General features: G+C 36.7%; 1 protein-coding gene across 11 annotated transcripts in view; it reads left to right on the top strand.

Annotated features, from left to right (window-relative positions):
* The window catches only part of SLC4A10 (solute carrier family 4 member 10), a 378,984-nt gene extending 367,756 nt beyond the window's left edge, over positions 1-11,228 (top strand). For 6 of the 11 annotated variants that reach the window (XM_017946583.2, XM_017946578.2, XM_017946582.3 and 3 more), the window contains 4 exons: positions 168-235; positions 2,682-2,798; positions 3,680-3,718; positions 9,140-11,213. In XM_017946583.2, the coding sequence (XP_017802072.1) occupies positions 168-235; positions 2,682-2,798; positions 3,680-3,692 (198 nt within the window). In that variant the 3' untranslated portion in view covers positions 3,693-3,718; positions 9,140-11,213. Of the gene's footprint in view, positions 1-167; positions 236-2,681; positions 2,799-3,679; positions 3,719-9,139 lie in introns of all 11 variants that reach the window. The other 5 variants (XM_031651310.1, XM_031651311.1, XM_021923664.2 and 2 more) reach the window with 3 other exon arrangements.
* The last annotated feature ends 4,409 nt before the right edge of the window (positions 11,229-15,637 follow it).

The raw sequence follows: 15,637 nt of genomic DNA on the forward strand, positions 1-15,637 counted from the left end.
GGTAGCTGATACTTTATTGAAAGGACCTATGCTAACATTAATAAATGCAAACAGAGTGGAAGGTCTTGAGGTTAATGAGATAATGAAACATTAATCTGTGTTTCTTCTTTAATGTAAAATGGAGACTCATCAGGTTCACTTTATACACTTTACATTTGTCTCTTCAGGAAGAACAAAGTATGCTAGCTATGGAAGATGAGGGCACAGTACAACTCCCATTGGAAGGACACTATAGGTAAGACATAAATTTAAAAACACATCAATTTAAGTAATGCATTGTTATATAATTTATTTAAGAATTTCATACTGTGTAGATCCTCAGAGAGGTTTCTTGAATTTGTATTAGAGTAGAAAGAACTAAGAGTTAGATAACCTGGGTCCTACTACTAAGTTTTGCCAATAATAGGTGTGTGACTATAAACAAATTGCATTACATGAAGTGAAGCAGGAAGCTGTTGTCTGAAGTCTTTCCTTCTCCTGTTTTATAATGTGTATGGAAGATCCCTTTCATATTCTCAGAAAGTAGCACCAGAAGACAGATCAAGGGTCATTTCTGGTATAAATGACCTAGGTATTCACTAAGTTGATCACAATTAAATGTTTTATCTCTGGGAATTTGCCCCTAAAAAAAGGAATTTCCAAAAAGATAATCTATTTCTTAAGTTAAATGATTCAGTCATATCAGTCATTTTAGGAAATATTTATGCAATTCTCCAAAATTTGCTCATCTTTATGTACAAAGACATAGCAAAAGAAAGCAAACTACTGAAGTTATAAAGAAAACATTTGCAAACATTTGGCCCAAAATTCTCCCCTCTCTCTCTCTCTCTTCTGTCTCCCTCTCAATACAGTTTAGTTTAAATAGTTTTCTTGTACAATTCTAAGTATCAATTAGTGCCCAATTTTACAGTCTCAAAGTCTTTATGAATAATTTCAGGTTATGCCAATAAAAATGCAGAGACTTTTTCTGAGAAGGGAATTTGTCATAGTGTTAAAAACCAAAATAGGAGAGAATTTTCTGAATCTTTAGGGTTTGACTCTAAAATCATATTCCCTAGAATTTAAAAAAAAAAAATCATCTCCCACTTAAGAGGGAAAACAAGTATAAGATGTTTTACCTTTTTTTTTCTTTTTTACAACATTTAAATTTTAAAATCCTGTTGATTGTTTAGTTGAACCAGCATATTTCCAAGTGTATTCAATAGAAACCTAGTCTCATGTGGTACCACTCTCAAAATGGCTGTGTGGTTAAATAAATTTGAAAAAAATGTTCCAAACTGCACTCCAGTTTGAAGATTCACAATGCATATTAGCATATGAAACAATCTAAGTAGTGCTGCATTTAAAAAAATTGTATAGCTGCCTTCAATCAAGTATTTTTAAAAATTTTTTGCTCAGAAGACTCTTCCTCACATAATATCATGAAAAATGTCTATTCCACTTGATACTTTTTTTAAGAAAGTAGTCAATCTGATGCTTTGAATTACCAGGAAACTATCTTTCTATGAAGACCAAAACAGTTGGAGGGTTTAGAGGAACTGAAGAACACGTTTCGAGATTGGGCAAGAGAGGGAGACCCAAGGTTTTGCTCCTCTTAAAAGTTGCATTTGTTCCTCTCTTGTGACCTATCACCAATCAGGGTCATATGAAAAGGTGGCATTTGAACAAAGAAGGGGCAGAGTTGCTCCATGTGAAGGGACATGATGAGCAGAGGGAAGAGCAAGGACAAGGCCCCCAGGGAGCACTATGCCCATTGTGTTCCTAAACAGTCAGGAGGCTACTGCATTGGTGCTGGAAAGGAATGAGCAGGGGTGCAGTGGCAGAAGGTGAAATCAGAGTGAGGTGGGGACAGAGCCTTTAGGCCATTATAAGGACTTGGCATTGACTCTGAGTGACTGGGAGCCACTGCAAGGTCTGAGCAAAGGAGGGAAGTAATCTGGATTTTATGATGTTAGGGGCAAGAGTTTAAGCAATGGACATGTGGAACCCATTCTCTGTAGTTTGAAATGAATTAAGAATACCACAGGCCAAATCAGTATCCATATAACTAGCATATTTTCTTTAGATTTTTTTATGTTTCACAGATTGTTTTCAATAATTAAGAGAAATATTCAATACTTCTTCATTTTTAATTATCAAAAATACTGTACAATAAACAAATTGGGGCATATACATACAATGGAACATTATCCAGGTTTAAAAAGGAGGAAATTCTGACATATGCTACAACATGGATGAACCTTGAGGATATTATACTAAATGAAATAAGCCAGTCACTAAAAGACACATACTGTATGATTCTGCTTATATGAGGCACTTAGAGAAGTCAGAAACCTAGAGACAAAAAGTGGAATGGTGGTTGCCAGGGACTGGAAGGAAGAGGAAATGGAGAGTTATGGTTTAGTGGGTACGGAGTTCCACTTTTATAGGATAAAAAGAGTTCTGGAAATGGACGGTGGTGATGGTTGCACAACATTATGAATGTATTTAATAACCCTGAAATGTACTTTTAAAAATAGTTAAGGTAGTACATTTTATGTTGTGTGTATTTTACCACAATTTAAAAATTGGGAAAAATGCTCTTCATAGATACATGATTTTCTTATATTTAGTTTCTGTCATTGAAAAACTGCAGTTACTATGTAATGCTTATTATTTCATTTGGGGAAACTCCTGTCTAGAGATGATCCATCTGTGATCAATATATCTGATGAAATGTCAAAGACTGCCTTGTGGAGGAACCTTCTGATCACTGCCGATAACTCAAAAGATAAGGAGTCAAGCTTTCCTTCTAAAAGGTTTGGATTTTAAAATAATAAGAATTTATACTAATTCCAGTTGTTTTTTGACATAAACCATAAGCAAAAGAATAATATTGGTTTCCATCAAATTTAGATCTAAAATATTCCAGAAAATTCTTTCTGAAAGTGGGTATAAATTGTAATTATTTCAAATGTTGGTATGTTTTTCAACATCTCCTTTTCAAATTAATAACTTACTCCAAAGCTATTACTGTGGTGGGGGAACTGTGCTAGAAATGAGTCACAGTGCATGACATTTTTGGACATTCATCTTGGCCTACTATTTTTCAGTATGATTTTATTTTATTCCCTCATCACTCACTTCCCCCAGGACCCCTTTAGATGTCTGGCCACATTTTGCACTCCCTTATTTTCCCTTTTTTAGACTGATATGCATTGTGTGTGTTTTTATATTTATATTTTATAAATATGCATAAATGTTTATATTTAGTGTAGCCCTAGTCCTGATTCCAACCCCCTGAAAAGTCTTCCCTAAACTTCTTATCCCAAAACTTTCAACTCCTAAAAGTTCTATCCATTCTTACTTCTCTGTATGTAAACGTACAAGCAACTCCTGCAGTTGTGGATGGTAGTTTTAAGTGCATGCTGGGGGAAGAGTCTGTCCCTAAATATCAACAGTCATCATAGGATTTCCAGCTGAGTTTTCCAGGATTTATAAATTAGAGTTCAAATCACCCAGTCTTCTTAGATGCTGATCTGAAGAAAAAGGAATTCGTATGTTTTGCTAATATCTCTTTTTGTTAGAGAGTGATTGAGGGATTTGGGGCAGTGTTTACTATAATTATTAAGTTCCTTTATTTTCGTAACCTTAAATTAACTTTTTCTACTTAATTTTTATATTACATTTTTGTCATAAGCTCCCCTTCCTAATCACTCTAGAAGCTGATTCCCCAAAGGTAAGACCCTCTCCCTCAAACCTATTCCTTGGTTGCATTTCCTTATGTTAAATGGTGTCTTCTAGAAACCTGGTCAGTCTATGTCCTCTGTGTGAGTTTTGGGGAGGCAAAAGGCATGGAGAGTGTTGGGCTCAGGTCCAGTAGCAGACTAAGTTTGATGGTATTTCTGTAACGACTCAGCTCTTTAAGTTAGTCTGAAACTTGAATAAACTTTATTCCTTCCTTGATTTATACAGATGCATCATGTATAATCAAAAAGTTTCACAGAACTATAGTTAGTAATGGCATCAAATTTATGGATAGGGAAAATTAAATTTGTCCCTTTAAGAGATTGAAAAGCTCACTGGGTGCAGTGGCTCATGCCTGTAATCCCAGCATTTTGGGATGTCAAGGTGGGCGGATCACTTGAGGTCAGGAGTTCAAGACAAGCTTGGCCAACATGGTGAAATCTCCTCTGTACTAAAAATACAAAAAAAAAAAAAAAAAAAATAGCTAGGCATGGTGGCAGATGCCTGTAATCCCAGCTATTTGGGAGGCTGAGGCAGGAGGATCGCCTGAGCCCAGGAGGCAGAGGTTTCAGTGAGCTGAGATTGTGCCACTGACTCCAGTCTGGGCAATAGAGACTCTGTCCAAAAAAAAAAAAAAAGAGAGAGAGAAATTACAAAACTGAGAGCCTCCATTATGTACCACCATGCCTCCAAACTGGCAAGCTGTATCTCACTTCATGAGACATCACTGGAAACAGGGGCAAGAGAAAAAGGCTACATTAGACTTGGAGAATATATCTCTTATTGCTGGTTTTTGTCACCCCAAAATGGCATGCTGCTTCAGTGTCATCTCTATACCAAACAGTATGAACAAGACAAGACAAACAGCAGGTGTATAGACTCTTCATCCCAGAAGCTGGGAATTAGTTCTCTCTCTCTCTGTCTCTCTCTCTCAACCACCTTTAATATTTACTACAAATGAAGATAATATATTAATAAATAACTCAATGGGCTCCCTCTCAAAGGCTTTTGGTTGGTGTTTTCTGTCTTAATAGGACTTTAAAACTTTCATGTATTTCTTTGCTTGGCTCAGGACAAAGTAACATTTTATTCTAAAACATGCTATAACTTCCTTTCTCAAAGATCCTTGCTACAGTTCTGATAAATATTTCTCATAGTAATTCTCTGTTTTGCTAGTACTTTTGAAGAAAATCAGAATTATGATAAGGGCAGTTTCTCAAGCCCATTGCAATGTGTACTTGTCACGTGAAAAATATGACATTTTTCTGATTTTTAAAAAAAAAGTTAAATCCAGGCTTATGAGCTCAAAATAAAATGCCCTTGATGGTCAATATGTGGAGAATTTGAAACAATCAAACCTGTACAATTTTTTCTTCCTGTATTAAATGGATTCAAAGTCCAAACTTTTCCTCTATTTTTCTTTGGTTCTAGCAAAAGTCTTGTGACATGATATTTTAACTACTCCTTAAAGTCAATTGATAATCTTCACCAGAAAAATCTTTTTGTTTTAAAAATATGTATCTAGATGACTTTATACAATGGGTTGACTCTAGTGAACAATATAATGTGCTTTAAAGGAGGTCCAATTTTCAATAGACTATCCTTTATCTTTAGATGGAACTACTTGTTTCTTATTATTTAAATGTATTTTCACTAATGTGAGGTTCAAACTATTGTAGAATGAAAGTTTATCCAGCTTTCCTTACGTTTTGATGTGATCGCATTTGTGGTTTTCCATGTGAGAAACATCCTTGGTAGGTAGTTAATCTCTTTTATCCTCATTACAGTAGAAACTCTGGCAGAAAGTGTATGACTTATAGAATTCTAAAACCGCTGATACTAATAAGGCTCCCAAAGCCACTTCCTTTTCATGGTATCTGTTAAAGGCTTTAAAACATCATGACCAGGAGCTGTGAAAATTTAGTAGAGTAAATTTTAGTAGAGTAACTGGTAGAGTATCCATTGGCAAAAAGAGGCCCAAAGAGCAGGTTACTAGGGTCTGTATCTCCTGAGTCCTGAGCTGGCATCCATGCAACCTTTGACACCCCCCGTTCTGAGTTATTTTCCATCCTGTGCTATAATATGTGTCAGAGAAGCCTAGAAACCTGTTTTCATGGAATTTTGAATCCAAGTTATATTTTCTCAATTATATCATTCACTTTTTGTTGTCAAAAATATTTTATCTAGTTTAACTGACAGTAGAATCTGAGAACTAACTGCAAATTCTGTCTTATCTGGAGGATGTCTAATTTTGATCGTGATGTCATACATATGTGTGACAAGAGCCTCTGCAGCGTATTAAATGGGCTGGTGAAAATAGGGCTCATTAATGACCACATTGCATCAGAACAGGTTAACAACTGATCCATTTGATAAAACCCATACCCAAGATCAGTGTGTCTGGAGAAGGTCCTTGGCAATGTGAGGAAAAGCAGCACTTAGCTTTGCCTTGGTGACAGAGGCTAGTCTCTGGGACTATCTGCTCTACCCCCCAACACCCACTCCTGCACTCCCCCACCACCTTTTTCTATCCCAGATTCTCTTTCTTTGCAATGATTGCGTAGGCTTGGGCTCTCTCATGACTTCTTGGAAATATTATTCATAAAAACGACTTTAGGCTGGGTGTGGTGGCTCACACCTATAATCTCAGCACTTTGGGAGGCCGAGGCTAGCGGATCACTTGAGCTCAGAAGTTGAAGACCAGCCTGACCAACATGGTGAAACCCCAACTCTACTAAAAATACAAAAATTAGTTGGGTATGGTGGTGCACACCTGTAATCCCATCTACTCAGGAGGCGAAGGCAGGAGAATCACTTGAATCTGTGAGGCGGAGGTTGCAGTGAGCCAAGATCGTGCCACTGCACTCCAACCTGGGCAACAGAGCAAAACTCTGTCTCAAAAACAAACAAACGAAACAAAAAGAAACAAAAAACCACTATTTTAGTGACGTTAAAAAGTAATAGTTTCATAGTTTACTTAGCACCAGGTCACTTTTTGCCCTCTCTTAAAATATTACTTTCTTATATTTTAAATTTTAACTCCTCAAAGGCAGGGACACTCTTATCTATCTTGTATTCCTAGGTCATTGTGGAGTTCCTGGCATATAATAGATATGCAATGTATGTTAATTACGATGACAGATAACAGATGCATGATACATGCCTGTTACAATGAAAGCTTAAAATTGATTGACCTCCACAAAAGTGAACGTAACAAGTAATTCAGAACAATAGATCCTAGAGGTCTTGAGCTGGTTATAAAATTTCTGCTTCATAGTTTGTGAAATCTAATCTGATACCAAAACTATGGTTATGATGAAGAGGGAAAAAAAAACCCAATCTTTTAATAGGTTATCGTTTTGTAACCAAACCACCAAAGCAAGGAATCAGGAGGAAGCACATCTGTGGATCAAATTGATATTATGAATATTTTTATTTACGGCTTGGTGACTAATAGTGCCACTTGGAACACATTCATTTATCAAAAGGTTGTGGAACACCTCCTACATTTCAAAGTATTGTGCACACAATAATTGCACATGTATAGAGACCAGTATGTTTCTGTCCTATAATCTCCTACAGATAGGATCTGTTATTCTATCTTTCAAAAAAAAATAAGAGTTCATTGGAATTGGGAATACCAGCCTCAGAATTCTGGAATTCACACTACAAGAGAACCTAGAAGCCATCTAGTCCAAAACCAGTTTTACAGATGAAGAAACCAAGTCTCAGAGAGATTAAAAAACTAGTCCAAGGTCATGCGGCTCGTTCTGAGCTTCTGAAAACTGAACCTAGATCTTCCAACACCCAGCCCAGTGCTGCCCTTTTTCATTGACTTTGTTTGGCAGAAGAGACTGGAAGGCAGGTAGAGCTTAAGGAAAAGTTAATTTGGAAAGCAGGAGAGCAGACACTTGTCATATAAAAGGAACTTAAAGTAGAAGAAAGTGAGTCATACAGATAGAGGAGTTAAAAATACGAGTTAAGGCTCTCAACACATCATGTGCACACTGTCATCTTTTCTCATGGAAGGAGAAAAGAAAAGGGAGAAAAGTTGCTTTGCTCTGACCTGTAAGTAGTATGTGCTGAGAAGTGTGGCAGGCACAAACCCGGGCGCCATAGACACGCGCTCACACCAGCTCTCAGAGCTGGCAGCGTGCCACAGATGGCAGAAGCTCCGGCACTTCTTACCTGATGGTGCCGGGTGGTGGTGACAACTGAGAAGGGCTGTTTCTAGCTTGAATTGGAGGAAAAACAATTTAAAAAACATACTCTTAGAATGTGTCTAAGTTATTGACCACTTAGAAAGCTGCACAGGAGTCCCAATAGAAAAATGGAGTTTTATTACTTTATTACTTGGAGAAGAGTTATAAAACCAAGGGTGCGGCCCATCATCAAGTGTTTCATAAATTTATATTAAGGGCCGAAGTTAATAGTAAAAATGTACGGATTTGTCCAGCCCAGGGCCTTAGTAGCTGGCTATGGGCTGCCCTTTGTGTCAGCAGTGGGGAGGATCACATAGAAGCCTCAGATGAGGAGGGTTTTGCTGTGCGCTGCAAGTATCAGGGAGAAAGCATTTCTGCCCTCTCTGGAACATGGTGTGAACTTCATCCCTGTAATGACATTATTTGAATTTTCCATGAAAACTGTCAGCATGAGAGTAAGAAAACTATACAATGGAAAAACCAAATGGACAAATAGACAAAAATGGTAGAGTCACATGACCAGTTTGCTCATTGGTAAAGTTAATGAGAGGGTGAGATTAAACAGAAGCCATTTGGGAATGAGTTTATCTGAGAATGAATGAGTTTTATGAGAAGCATCATTCCTCTGATGTACAGGGTAAAGGTTTGTCTGTAAAAAGATAGCACAGGTGTCTGGAGAGCAGCGTGCATGGTACCCTGTCCTCCAGGCCAGTGGAGCTGTCTGTCTAACCTGGTCAAGGTACAGTCTTCATCAAAGGTCAAGATCCAGTCCATGCACAAGAGAGGAGCCATTTGCAGCAGAGTCCAGAAATGCCTCCTGCGACATCTTGTTTGTGTCATTTACTAGAGTTGGCGCTGTCTTAAGTTGGGGGCATGGCTGACATTTCCAACAATCATCAGTGAGTCACTTGCCCAAATGAGGACCATGGTATTAATCTTGCATGTTTCTGGAACTGTTTAAAAAATGTCTGATTTTTGTTGTTTATTGTCTGTTTTTGAATATCCCCTTCTCTGCAGTTCTTGGTTTCTATCTCACTGAGTGCAGAGGATTTTAATTGTTGCTGTCTATCTGTGCTTCGCAGCATGAGAGAGCAATGCCTAAGGGCTCTTGTGGTGCTTTGGGGTTGACGGGTTTTAAGTCTAAGCAAGCAGATCTCATTGTAGCCATGCTGGATTGCAGTAATAAATGTCTCCTTTTTTTCCTTTTGTAGCATTGAAAGCCGAAAAGAGAAGAAAGCTGACTCAGGGAAAGGTGTTGACAGGGAGACTTGTCTATGACTCGATCTTCAATTTATTTTTTACATATATATGAGAAGAGTGTCACAATTATTAATAAAACTACTTTGATCATGTAGTGTAAATTCTGTCCCTCAACCCAAATCCACCTTCACACTGTAAGTAGTGCAATACTTGTTTCATTTCTGTGTTTAAACTTCTGAGCAGTGAGACACCCCTGCGAGCAGATACAATAGCCAAGGCAAGAATCTGTGTGTTCCTTGCTGTACCTTAGACATTTGTAAACTGGATTCTGATTGTCAGTTTTATGAGAGCAATAGCTTCCTTAAAGAGATAAGTCATATTTACCTAGTTTGTATTTTCCTACTTTAGTGACCTGAAGATGCCTGATAATTTCATTCAGAAGAATTTTTGAAAGGTTGTCTTACTTCTTTTTAGTTTTTATAGCTTAGTGTTAGTGACTTATTTCAAAAGACCCAAATCAAAAAGTTAGTTTGAAAGCATTTTTTAATAATTGTATTTATGCATTTCCTTGATTTAATATGATACATTTAATACTTAACAATTTGTATGTAACTAAAACTTAAAGTCACTTGAAAAACTATATAGAAACCTATTTACAACTTGTTAAGGAGAATCAGACATAATGCAGAGTTAAGTAGTATTTGCTTAAAATTCAAGTTGTGACTAATGATCAAATACTAGGCTTGTACGAAATGCTTTAGAAAAACTTTGTAACGGTTTTGTGGGATTTTTCAATATAAACCTTTATCAGAAATATGCTAAGTTTGTCTCCCACTGACAACAGATGTTTTCCAAATAAACATATACTTGTGGAATGCCACATGGTGAATCATTGTATGTGAAATTCCACTCCTGTACAGTTACTCTGCGGCTAATGGTCATGCACTGCTTAATGCTGGTCCTGAATCATGTTCTCATGTTAGACCAACAGGTGTCCAATTGTCATTTTTTTCTGCAGTTTTTTTTCCACTTTTAAATTAAATGCATGTTGTGGAAAAACAGTCTTTTAAAAGAAAATTTCAGATTCTATTTGAGAAGGTTCTGTAGATATTTCAGTCCATATAAAATAATACATCTTTACTAAACTTATGTAAGGGGAGAGAAAGTTAAGAAGTTTTGGACATTACTAAAAATACAGTATTTCATTTCACTTTCAATGAATGTGAAGTTAATAAAACTAAATCTCATAATGCTCTTGCTTCCTAAGAATGAGCAGTAATCATCAACTTTATAATACTCCAATATTCCGTTACAATAATTCAGAGCCCTGTGGCTTTTACAGACTGTTAATTATGTACTCTGCTTGGAAGTGCACATGAAAAGTGAGGAAAAGTCCCTCTTGTGATTAAACTAATGAGAGGAAATAAAATCAACAAAGCCTCCATTAAGTTCTACATTTTGATACCTTTTAAAAATTCCCCTCACAATTCTTTAAGGAGCCCCCCTTTTTATGGAACATGAGCCTAAAATTTATAGAAAGAAGAATTTTAAGTTAAAAAAGTTCATATTTATAAGTGCTGAAAAAATACAGAAACTTTCTGTTCCAAATGTGTTGCCTTTGTGTATTTTATAATACAGATACAACATTGTAAACATTTTCATTGTTTTATGATTTAGCCAGTGATTCCCCAAAGCAGTCTCTTAGTGTTTTAATATATTAATAACTGTTCTGTTGAAAATGATCATAGTGAATTTAAATCTTCACATGATCACCTATTTGAATAAGCAATCATATCCAATGAAATTCTGTATTTCTGAGTATTTTTATAGTCAATTTGTTCTTGTGTGAATTTTAAAGCTATCCCTATGTTAATCCTAATATTTTAAAATCATATAAAATATAAGAAAAATGTAGTATTATATATTTACTTCTAATTTCAGATTCCTGGTCAAAATTACTGAATATCTTGAATGTAATTTAGCGAAAAGTTTAAGTAATGTGTAAATGTGACTAGGATATTGTGTTTTTCTTAATTAAGAAATGTTATGTGGAAATAAATATTTATCCTAACTAATTTCCTTGCACATTTTAAATTGTGATACAAAGTGTCTTGTCTTTTTTCTTTGTTTTAATTAGTAAATCAGTGTAAAACATTTTGATTGTTTGAATATAATATTTAAATTTAGACACCCCCAAAGCTAAGAACTCTTGGTGATATAAACAATTTAAGAGTATGTTTCAAGAGTAAACAATTTGAACTTTATGAACAGAAGATTATGAGAACTATATAAGGATATATTTACTCATTTTTCCAGAAATGGGTGCAGATGACATTGTTTCTTATGTTAGGAAAAACCTCCAAGGTCGTTAGTAGTATTCCTCATTATTAGAACTCTATTTAGACTTCTGTTTTTAACTTCCATGGGGAAAGCATTTCCTAAAATTTGTCTCCTCCCTGTTTCTTACAAAAGTCAGATGGGACCATTATTCTTTTGGAGCCATCTGGCAGTGTGTTGTGGAGATAATTGCATTCAGAATTCTATCTAACCTACTGCTTGGTATTTTTCTCTTGACTACTGAGTTTACTTTGTAATTGCTCCTGTTTCACAGCCTACAATATTGGGAAGTTTTTTCCTGTATAATGTAATATAGAAATATATAATCTGAATGTCTCCTTGATATAGTTTAAACCCAGAGTTTGATAGAAACTCTCCACTAATGATCCAAAAGCAACTTGTATTTCAACATGATTCCTAGATCTTTTAGGATTTTTGACTTTTAAAATTGTGACTTATTCTGTTTTCTATGGCACTGACCTACCTCTGTTTTGGCTTAACTTTAGCCTATTTGCTCCTGGGCACTTGTCTATTTTACTATCATTGCAAGATTGCGTTCTAATTTTTCTAATATATTAGTATCTATCTCATATATTCACATAATGAAATGAAATGAAATGAGATTACAGGCATTTGAAAGTTTTATGAGAGTCATTTGGATAATATGATGGTTCTCTAAATGTCTACATTGAGAGGCTAATTATAGTTAGTCCCCTTGAAGAGGCCTAATAATCAAAGATTACTGGTAATACTTTTACTTTAGAGATCTCCTTTAATGTTCTCTGTGGAAAGCTGTGGCTAACTGATACAACTGTCACACCAATTCAGTTCCTGTTGGTGTACTGGATACTATCCTTTCTGCTGGTACTTTGAAATAGGACTATGATCCTTGCTTCTAAGGACAGGGTGGATACATAGCTATAAATAATGTGACATGTGCTGAGTTGGTCATATGAGTAAAGCCATTTTTTGAATAGGGCAGAGTTTGAGGAAAACATTATAGAAGAGGTAGCACATGAATTAGAATGGAAATGGGGAAGGAAATATACTCCAGATATTGAAGGAACCCCTGCCCACTAGGCCTCTGATCTAACAAAGTATGACCAGAATGATTCCATCTTGAAGTGAAGAGCTAGAATGCTCTTAAGGCACCTATAAGGTTAATGTTTATGGTCTGAAAACAGCCACTTTCCAAGCTGGCTACAACCTATTATTACAGAATACTTATGACCATACAGAGCATCTCCCACCATGCCTGCAGAATGTCCCAATGTCCTAAGAATTCAGCCCTCTTTACTTAGAGGTAACATTAATGAGCAAGCTTAGGTTAAAAGATTAAGTGTCATGTAGTATCAGTCACACCTAAGGCCCCTGCCTTCAGTGAGCATGTAGGCATATTCCAAGTTTCATTGTAGCTCTTTGTAACTCCTTATAAAAGTGGAGGCGCTGACAAAGGACAGGGCATTCCTCCTTTTGCTTCCTGAGGATACCCCACACTGTAACGAAGCAGTTTCTGAAAAACTTGCTTCTTCCACTATGCCGTGGCTTTCCTTGAATTCTTTCCTTTGCAAGATCCAAGGACCCATTTTTGGGGTCTGGATCAGGACCCCTTTTCCAGCAACACCGGAACTGCAAAGATTCTCAAACCTATGTCAGTATTGAAATAAAGATGAAATTTAAAAGTAAAGCTATATGGCATAACTAGAGCCTGGCATATTTTATGTATGGCATATTTGGAACCCAGCAAACAGCCCAATATGGTGGAGTGTTAGAAGGGTAGTGAAGACTTGTAGGAAAAGATAGAAACACAAGTCAGAGACATTACAAATGATGTTAAATTCTATCCTAGAATAGTTGGAATTTTACCCATTAAGAGTTTTGAGTAATGAATTTTGAAATGATTAATAGAGCAGCACAGTAGAGAATATAGTGGGGAAACAGTGGAATCATCTCCTTAGGAATTTCCCTTCCAGGATGGCTTTCAGATGACAAAACTAAGTTTTCATGAGTGATGTATAAATTTGTATTAGGGTAGAAATGAAACAGGCTCAAGTATACTCCTTAGGCACCTAACAAGTAACTCCAGACACAATAGCTTTATTGTAATTACTTTTATGTAGTGCATTCCCTTATATATGGAGATTATATATATATATTGCACATATTTGTGTATATAGTTGTAGTTGGAAAAAAGCAAAGTGTTCTGAAAAGCACAGTGTCCACAGCAAGCCTGAGACTGTTAAACCTAAGCATGGTGCATGGTACACAGTTCAGACAATGACTGCTTCATAATAATCCAGAAACCACCTTCTCTATGCTCACCCTTGAATCCTACCCTACATTCTCACCCTGGACTCAGCTTTCTGTCTGGATCCTCTTGCCTTCTGGTGTGTGTAGAGTTACATATTTTTTTCATGTGACTTCTTTTTTCCATTTATTTATAAGCCCCTTGAAGGTAGAGATGGTGTTTGGTGTTTTGTCCCTCTTTTGTAACTCTCCAGAGCCCAGATCTGTGCTCTGCTGTTTACCCAGCCAGCAAAGGCTCTTGATGTAATAAGTGAAATATACCAGGAGATTCTGCTGCTCAGTTTATTAAGAGTGATTACAAATCCAAAAGCAATTGTCACTGACATGTCAATATTGGAACACAGCAAATGCTTGAGTACCTTCAAGTGCCCAGCACCCGAGGACACAGAAGACCAAGGCGAGAATCTGTGTAATCTATGGAGCCATCAAGAAGCAGCAGCTAAATGGTTGTTACTAGGAGGAGGGAAAAGGTGAAAGGAAGGTGTCAGGCATTGTATCTATGTAAATCTTCATAGCAATGCTACAGTTCTGTAAGGTAGGTCTTTTTGTACTTTTTACAAATGAAGACACTGGAGTTCAAAGAGGCTAAGTATTGTTCTTTAAATGTTTCCCACTAGTGAGTAGTGGTACTGAGACTCTAACCCAGGTCCATCTGACCTCAGCTGCAGTGCACTGTGTCTCCAGCAGGAGGTGAGATGTGACCGCTTTCCTCCTTATCAGGTTATTCATTCTGGCTCATGGAACCAGAATCAGGTTATGATGATTAATATTTCTGCTTAATGTGTTACATTTTCTTTGCCACCAATCTTTCTGTTATTAACATTGGAAACCAAACTTACCCAATGCAACACCTTTTTTGCTCATGAGTCACAAATATCAGGACTTTGGATAGAAGAAGCTTAAACAATAAATAAGGGTTTTGATTGTTGGATGACACTTCACTCCATAATCACACATGCTTTTTAAATAATTGAAAGAGTTGGTTCAGATCAAAGGCTATATAGAATAAGAATTTATCAAGTTTGTTGAGGCTTAAAGCCTGCAAGCAACAACAAAAAAAAAATGTTATTCTCTCAAGTAAGGAAGTTATCTATTAATTCAAATTCTTGGGTGTAAATGTTAATATTGTAACAGAAAGAAGACCATGCAGAAAGATGATACATTTCTACAGAGCATAACATTGGTTCATTCATACCATGCTGTGAGCTTTCCTCATGGGATAGTGATGTTATACTTTATTTATTTATTTATTTATTTATTTTGAGATGGAGTCTCTATCTCCCAGGCTGGAGTACAATGGCGTGATCTCGGCTAACCGCAACTTCTGCCTCCTGGGTTCAAGTGATTCTCCTGTCTCAGACTCCCGAGTAGCTGGGATTACAGGAGCACACTGCCATGCCCGACTGCTTTTTTGTATTTCAGTAGAGACAGGGTTTCACCATGTTGCCCAAGTTGGTCTCGAACTCCTGATATCAGGCAATCCACCCACCTCGGCCTCCCAAAGTGCTGTGAGTACAGGCGTGAGCCACCACCGCACCCAGCTGTGATGTTATATTTTATAACCCCCACTTGTCTGTCATTCTCAATCATCTGTATCCCTCAGACATCCTGAATACACACTCTAGGTCACTCAGGATGTACACTAGAGGGTTCCTGGACACTGCTGAAATAACTGCCACAGAGTGCACCAACAAAATCCTCTTACTTTATGGAAAAAAAGCCATCCTTGCGATTTGGTATGTTTTCTATTTAGAGTTTATTGAATCGTAAATATTGTGCAAATCTAGTAGTCTTACAAATCAGTATTCTCACATCAACTTTGAGCAAAAGTAACAAATGCCAGGAAGTGGAACCGGTAGCCTCAG

The sequence above is a fragment of the Papio anubis genome, chromosome 10, assembly GCF_008728515.1.
Source record: "Papio anubis isolate 15944 chromosome 10, Panubis1.0, whole genome shotgun sequence".
NCBI classification, from domain to species: Eukaryota; Metazoa; Chordata; class Mammalia; order Primates; family Cercopithecidae; genus Papio; species Papio anubis.